Source organism: Protomyctophum bolini (genome assembly GCF_963924005.1).
Source record: "Protomyctophum bolini genome assembly, chromosome: 13".
Taxonomy (NCBI): Eukaryota; Metazoa; Chordata; class Actinopteri; order Myctophiformes; family Myctophidae; genus Protomyctophum; species Protomyctophum bolini.
This window is the reverse complement of record NC_137874.1, coordinates 15768050-15776342: the sequence shown is the minus strand read 5'-3', so window position 1 is coordinate 15776342 and position 8293 is coordinate 15768050. Positions and strand designations below refer to the sequence as shown.

Sequence of the window (8293 nt, the reverse complement as noted above, 5' to 3'; positions counted from 1 at the left end):
TAACAGCAGGTAATTAAGCCACTGATAACGGATGCCTTTCATTGCCGTTTTTAACCTTCCAGCAGACCATTGTCTGTCTTCTAAATAACTTGGGGAACCAGTGTTGACTTTGACAGTCGATAGTCGACTAAATCTAGAGTTGATATAAAAGATATTTTGGCCGCCCTTGGTGGTGTCGTAATGGCAGAAATTATACTTTGTTGCATGCTGAAAATAACCGATCTGCAGGAGATCTGCTATTTTCAAAGTGCAACACCCGAGCGCAACCAAACTGACTGGTTGAGGTGTGTCCCAAATGGGCTGACTGACGGACGGACGGACGGACGGACGGACGGACGAAAAAGGAAACTGTTTTTGTCTAGTTTTGGACATTCAAGGTTCCCACCCGCCAGCAACAATTTATCCAATAGCCTGCGACCTGTGTCTCACTATCTGTTTGCTTTCTCCTCCATCTCTTTGTGTGTCTCTCTCCCCTCAGCTCTGCATCGCTTATTCGAGGCCAAGTCATGACAATGGATGGAACACCTTTAGTTGGCGTCAATGTCACCATTGCTATTGCATCCACTTACGGCTACACCGTCAGTAGGCCAGATGGCATGTAAGTATACAACACACACACACACACACACACACACACACACACACACACACACACACACACACACACACACACACACAGAGGGAGAGGGAACAAGAAACAGAGAGACCACCAGATTTGCACGGACTGCAGAGACTAAAATAATCAGAGAGAAAACACTCTTTCTATTTCTATTTCTAATTCAGATAAGTGTCAACATTAAGAATTCAATGGAGCTGTCAATATGCTGTGTGTGTGTGTGTGGGTGTAAAACTAATTGTGTGTGACATAAGTGAGTGGCTGTGGCAGATCAAAAGGCGAATGCACTGAGCTCTTACAATTAGAATAAAAAATGCCTACTCTCTTGTTCCTTTTGTTGAATTATGACGTTTATTCAGGCTACTATTCTATTATCTACTATTATCTACTACATTTTAGAGATACATTTTAAACTAAGACTTGTTATTGCCTCCAGACGCACGCACGCACGAGCGCGCACGCACACACACACACACACACACACACACACACACACACACACACACACACACACACAACCTGGATTCCATCGACAAACCAAACTTTACAGAACAGCCTGTTATAGTGCCACCATGAGGCTGGTTTCGTGCACGCACATTCCCACTAGGCCAAGGAATAAATCTCTCCCCTTTCACATTGGCCTTTTATAGCGCCACCAGCAGGCAGGTTGTTCTTTGCAAAACAATCTTTTGGAACAAAATGTCTCGAGCACCTTTTCTAGTTTAGAGATATTTTGTTAAAATGTTCTGTTCATACAGAAGAGGCAAACTTTAAATACACAAGATTTATAAATCACCTTTGAGTCAAGTTTTAGTATCTTTTGAGTATCTGCAAGAGGCTGGGCTGAGTGTCCTATTTTTGAGTATTCAGAATAGTATACAAGAATAACAGATCGACAAGATAGATGAGAAGATAAAATGAGACAAGAGAATAGACCTTACTGTCAACCTCTCTCTCTCTCTCTCTCTCTCTCTCTCTGTCACTGCCTCTCAATTCAAAGAGGTTTTATTGCCATGGGAAATGTATGTTTACCAACCTCACCAAAGCAAAGTGTGAAATAAAAACAACGTCAACAACAAAAAGGAAATGTAGTATATCCCTGCTAGAATAAAGAAATGTGTTAACAGTGCTGTTTATTTTCTTTAGCGAATGCAAAGTCCTTAAGGCGCCAAGCAGTTGCCGATCCTGCTCTGCTGTATGGAGGGTGACTAATCCTCCTTACAGTCTTTGGAGAGGACAAACTTCAATGATGTGCTCCATTGTTTGCTCGTCTCCACAAGCACACAGTGGGCTTGGGCTACTACCCCATTTGTGAAGGCTGGCCAAGCAGGGGACACAGTCCTGAATCTATCGAGTGCAGACCACTGTCTCCTTAGGAGGTTGGTGCCATGCTGGGGTCAGGAGTCATCAACTTGGCCTTGTCCGTGGCATAATACCCAATTTCTGAATGTCTAGTCTCCAGGTTTTTCTTCAGGATATGTATGACAGTGATTTACTACGACACTATGGCCCATTGAGGCCACTAGTACTAGTGGTTCTCAAATGTTTTATTTGTAAGGACCCCCATAACTCTGAGAGTGTTCACATGTAACCAAATGGACCTGTTACAGAACTGTTACGGCCGGGCATTCAGGGCTGAGGGCTATCTCTTTGTGTTTCTCGTAATATTATTGTCCACTCATTTTGTATGTCCGTGGGAAAAATGGTATTGTGACGTCCACCAGAAGGAATGTCCACCACAAGCCAGCATGGCGATTAGGCCTGTCAAAAAAAATCGATTCGAGTTAGAATCGCGATTCTAATGCTGTCCGATTCAGAATCGATTCTCATTTTTCAAAAATCGATTTTTCAAAAAAAAAAAAAAACCTTTTTTTTTTTTTTTTTTTTTTTTCTTTTACAAATGTACCTGTGCATGCAATGCATTATGGCCTGGGTTTCTGCATAGTGCATTTACTACCAGCTAAGCTAAGCCTGCCAATTGTATTTATTTTACACCTGTTTTAATACTAATGTATTGTTCTGGTATTGAGTGAGAAGAGATTTTGTAACTTTTGTACTGGTTCAAATTTGTGCAAGCTAAATACATGTTCTTACTCTTGGATTTAACCTTTGTGTGTTTAAATCATTCAGTTGATAAAACCTTTACAATTATACAAGCTTTTTACTAAATGTACTCTGCTTTCATGCCAGAAGACTGGAGTAGATCATGCTAAAATTCTATTTAATTGTTTTTAATAAAATAAAATAAACTGCTTTAGAATCGAAAAAAAATCTTTTTTTAATCGAGAATCGGAAAAATCGAAAAGATCGTTTTTGAATCGAATCGTCACCCCAAGAATCGGAATCGAATCGAATCGTGGGACACCTAAAGATTCGCAGCCCTAATGGCGATGACTCTTGGTTTCAGTCTGACACCATGGTGTTTGTTTGGGACCTCCTTGGACTCCCATTCCTTTTCCCAAGCCAATTGACGGTATAAATAAAGTCAGCTGGTGGGGTTTTGGTCTAGAATGGAAGTGGAGCAGTGGGCGGGTTGTTGATCAGATGTCTACATGGATTTGTAGATGCTCTTTGAGCTTTTGAAGCATGCTTTGATATGTGGAGGGAGGCACAACGTTCAACACTTAAAACTAACTTTGAATAAACTTAACAATTGGGTTTTTGTTGTTGAAAAATTATAGCTTAATAAATAGGTATATTTAAAGATATCTGTCACACAAACGTAGTGGAAATAGCCGATCTAGCAGAGATCGTCTCGTAGATCGGCTATTTTCACTATTTTAAATATTTATTTAAATAATAATACAAAAGTAAATGTTTTGTACATACAAGGTTTCCATTGACAGCAACAGGATACAATGAAATACACATCTTGATAATATAATATACATATAATAATCAATATTATTGCGTGTGTGTGTGTGTGTGTGTGTGTGTGTGTGTGTGTGCTTGTGTGCGTGCGTGCGTATATCTCTCTCTCTCTCTCAGGTTTGACCTGGTTGCCAACGGCGGCTCCAGCGTGACGCTGCGGTTCCAGCGTGCACCCTTCGCTGCCCAGGAGCGCGCACTGTGGCTGCCGTGGAGGCGCTTCGTCGTCATGGACACCGTGGTGATGCGATCAGAGGAAGAGGGAGGGGCTAAGCCATGTGACCTCAGTGGATATGTGAGACCCGCGCCCACAGTGCTCACATCATCGCTGTCCCAGTTCTTCAGCTCCGACCCACGAGTCAAACCCGTGATACCAGAGACACAGGTATAGGCTAATAGGACAGCACTCCTGACCTCACGGTGACATCCTATAGGCCAGTGGTTCCCAATCGCTTTCATGTCAAGGACCCCCACATTGACACTAATCAGCCCGCAGACCCCCATTTGAAAAGATATGCCAGGGACCCCCATAAGAGAAGATGTTCATTACGACTCTAGCAGTGATTCTCAACCTGTTTAATTTAACTGTGAGAGTGTACAAATGGAACCATTTGTACACTCTCAAGAGTTACAGACCCATAAGGGTCCATTTGGTTCCTAACTATATCATTTAGCTGGGGACCCCCTCAAACTCCCTCAAGGACCCGTGGGGGTCTCCGGATCCCACTTTGGGAACCACTGCTATAGGCCAATACAGAGTACCTTAACTATTAGTGTTAATTTATCCATTTGTGCATTCTCAGAGTTAACCACACCAGATACCTTGTCGTACGAAGAATAGTGAAAATAGACGATGTACAAGCTTACAAGTTACAACGTGACACATTGTGAGCTTGTCAATTCTTTGCTATTTTTTGGGGGGAAAGCTTTTTTGTTTGGGACATGTTTCGCCTGGGATAATGTGGTTAAATTAACAATGAGGATTTGACTTTGTATCCCTCACACACACACACACACGCATACACACACACACACACACACACACACAGACACACGCGCACGCACACACACACACACACACACACACACACACACACACACACACACACACACACACACACACCACGAATGCGAGCAGGACAGATATACACACAGCCCCATTATATCCAGCCAGAGGCAGGCACCAAGCCGGGCAGCGGGATCAGTGGACCATGCATCGCCCTGTCCAATTAGCCAACCTCTTCCTCTGCGTCTCTGGAGCATAAAGGTGGATGGATGGAAGACAGGATTACTTTGAATATTTATGCTCTCTCTCTCTCTCTCTCTCTCTCTCTCTCTCTCTCTCTCTCTGTCTCTCTCTCTCTCTCTGTCTCTCTCTCTCTCTATCTCTATCTCTCTCTCTCTCTCTCTCTCTCTCTCTCTCTCATCTGCCCCCACCCCTCTCACCACAGGTCGTCCATGAACAGTGTGATATTCCAGGCAGTCACTTGAAGCTGAGCTACCTTAGCTCCAGAACACATGGCTACCACTCTCTGCTGAAGGTGAAGTACTGTAGTAAACGTTATGTTTACTAAATTCACAGTAGCCAATTATGTTTTTAGACCTTTTTCTCTCCCTTTTGCCCTTTTGTCTTTGGTCATCATGCCGATGAACACATCTCCGTGTTGCCACTGCTATTGTAGCCTACTGGCTTAACTGCCAGCGAGGAGCCCTCAGCGGGAGGACACACTGTCTGTAGCGCCTCAACGCCCCCCACTGTCAGGCACCGCCTTAAGCTCAATGTTTCCCTTGGCCAAGGTCGGATTTCCACCTGGCCGAGCGGAAGATGGTTCGTCTCCCATGTGGATGACCGGGGCTCGAATCACAGCAGTTGCAGTCTCTCTGTCGGGAGAGGACATAACAACTTGAGTGTTATGGCTTTAAAGTGCATGAACATGCATGTATGCAGTGGTGGAAAGTACATTTACTTAAGTACTGTACTTACTTAAAAATGTCTTCTACATCCTGACAGTTTTCTGAAAAAGCTATGTTTCTATGTCGGTGGTTCTTCAATTAACAAGCTCAACAACGAGCTATTTTTTTTTCAATTGCTAAAGCATAACATAATGCTAACACCAAAAGGTGTTTGGTATTTGCACTTTACTTGAGTATTTCCAATACTTTTCTGAATCTGAGTTATTATTTTTCGCCACGGTTTCCTCCCTGCCTTTCCGTCCGTCCCTGTCTATGCCCCGTGCAGGTCAGTCTCACGCCCGCCGTGGTCCCACTGTCTCTGTCCAAAGTGCACCTCAAGGTGTCCGTGGAGGGCCTGCTGGTGCAGAAGTGGTTCTACGCAGCCCCTAACCTGCTGTACAGCTACAGCTGGGACAAAACCGACGCTTTCACCCAGAGGGTTTATGGCCTGGCTGAGGCAGTGGGTGAGTTTTGCACATTTGTACAAGGAAAATGAACCATGCTAAAGTGATGTATTTTTTATTATTATTGATATAAAATATATATACAGTATATACAGTATACAGTTGGGCCTTGATGTTTCTCTCAGAGAGCCTAAGTCTCTGGACTGGAATAGTAGTAAAATGTATTATTTATACAAGCTTAGTAGGGGTGTCACGATTCTCCTACCCTTTTGCCATGTAGTGTGCTCATTTCAACTGCAGTGTGAACTCACTCACCACATCAAACAGCATATTATTCTTTCACTCTTGATAGCATTTTGACTTCCAATCTGTAAGGTCACGATTCAATTCAATTCAGATTTTTGCTCATTCGATCGATTGGTCGGCTTTGGCGACACCCAAAATAGAATATTGCTCTCTGAGCTCAAGCTGGCTTGATTGATTGTTTTGTGCAAATTACACTCGATAATGGAAGAAGCTGTGCTTATTCTGCCGCGGGAACTGTCGTGGGAACATTGTCAGTATCACTGTAATTTGTAAATGGTCCTCTCCTCTCCTCTCCTCTCCTCTCCTCTCCTCTCCTCTCCTCTCCTCTCCTCTCCTCTCCTCTCCTCCCCAGTATCAGTAGGTTATGAGTTTGAGTCGTGCCCCAGCCAGATCCTGTGGGAGGAGAGGAGAGTTGTGCTGCAGGGCTTTGAGCTGCTGCCGTCCAACCTGGGAGGATGGTCTCTGGACAAACACCACAGCCTCAATGTCTACAGCGGTCAGCACACACAGACACACACACACACACACACACACACACACACACACACACACACCCAGGGCCCTTACTAACAGTGTTCGTTTTGACTGACATTTTTCGTCTAATGAAACTACATATATAAAAACTAAACACAAATCTCACTTGAATTGGAATGCAAAATGCTTGTGTCTCCTCCTCCACCGTGACAGGGCTCACCCTTAGAGTATAATATGAATAGAGACGGCACCCAGAGGAAACCCTGAGGCGAAATGGACATAGTGGCCGAATTTGGTATTGCAGCGTGGGCCCAAAGACATGAACGTGCTGGTCCGTTGACTATCATCATTGTGCACGTTCACGACGGCAGCACGTTTGTGCGCGTTCAACGGCAGCACGCTCCTGTGTTTGGGCCCAGACTATATTGCAATCCATCCCAGAATGCACTCTGTTCCTACCCGGAAGGAGGAGTGAAATCGCCTCATGCGCTTTTGAGCAACTTAATCCAAGTGGATGGAAGGAGAACTCGGATGCCATCTCTATTCATATATACTCTTAAGGGCTCACCCTATAACCCAGTCATAAATCCGGCCCTGGGCACATACCTGTATACACAAAAGCATACACTCTCATGGTTCGCTTTATTGGTGCTTGCCTCTGGCTGGATATAATGGGGCTGTGTGTGAAAACTGTGCTCTCACGTGTGTGTGTGTGTGTGTGTGTGTGTGTGTGTGTGTGTGTGTGTGTGTGTGTGTGTGTGTGTGTGTGTGTGTGTGTGTGTGTGTGTGTGTGTGTGCGTGCGCGTGTGCGTGTGCGTGTGCGCATGCGCGTATGTGTGCTCCTATGCACAGATTTGTGTGTATGTCCGTTTGAGCACGGGATATGCTCAGCTGATTGGCACGGAATGTGATGTATGATGATAATAAGAGCGCCGCTCACTTCACACTAGTGTGATTTTTTACTGTACAGCTCTATATTTATTATTTTTTTTAAATTCAGGGGTAAAACATATCACAGGACCATGTGTTATTGTTCTCATCATTCCTCATGGTCATCCATGTCTCAGGTATAATCCATAAGGGGAACGGTGAGAACGTCTACATCACCTCCCAGCTCCCTCCCGTCATCTCCTCTGTCATGGGCAACGGCAGGCGGCGCTCCATCTCCTGCCCCAGGTTAGAGTTTGCTATTTTTCATTTTAGTTTAGTTTTAATTCGTTTTCTTAGAGCGGATTTTCAAGTTTTGATTGGTTTTTATTTTTGAGAATGCTTATTTACTATTTACTATGAAATTGTACATTTGTGTCCGTCAGTCAGCCACACAAAATCCCCATAAATGGGATGTTTTTATTAATGCCGCCGGCGAACACTAGAGTTCTCAACAAGCCCGAAAATGAAGGCCCATATGTTGATCTGACCTCATCAAACCCTGTACACTCAAGACATGCTCCTTATATGGCCAGCACAAAATTCATTCCATGTTAATCTGACCCCCCATGCCAAAGCGCCAGTGCTCTCCCAGCAGTTTGCCGTCAACGAGACCTTGTCGCTTCTCGCCCTTAGGCATCTTACTGGTAGTTTTAGTTAGTTTTTATTAGTTTTAGTGATAGTTTTAGTTTTTTTAGATACTTTGGGTTATTTGTTAGGTACATGATTGAAAAGGTAAGTGTCG

The 8293-nt window shown here is 44.0% G+C and overlaps 1 protein-coding gene across 1 annotated transcript in view; it reads left to right on the top strand.

Moving 5' to 3' along the window:
• The window catches only part of LOC308327545 (teneurin-2-like), a gene marked incomplete at its 5' end in the record, with an annotated part of 87529 nt that overhangs the window by 44135 nt on the left and 35101 nt on the right, over positions 1-8293 (top strand). Inside the window, 6 exons of the mRNA XM_080781066.1 lie at positions 479-598; positions 3605-3869; positions 4936-5025; positions 5724-5901; positions 6500-6643; positions 7689-7797. Coding sequence (XP_080637192.1) covers positions 479-598; positions 3605-3869; positions 4936-5025; positions 5724-5901; positions 6500-6643; positions 7689-7797 — 906 coding nt within the window. The remainder of the gene's footprint in view (positions 1-478; positions 599-3604; positions 3870-4935; positions 5026-5723; positions 5902-6499; positions 6644-7688; positions 7798-8293) is intronic.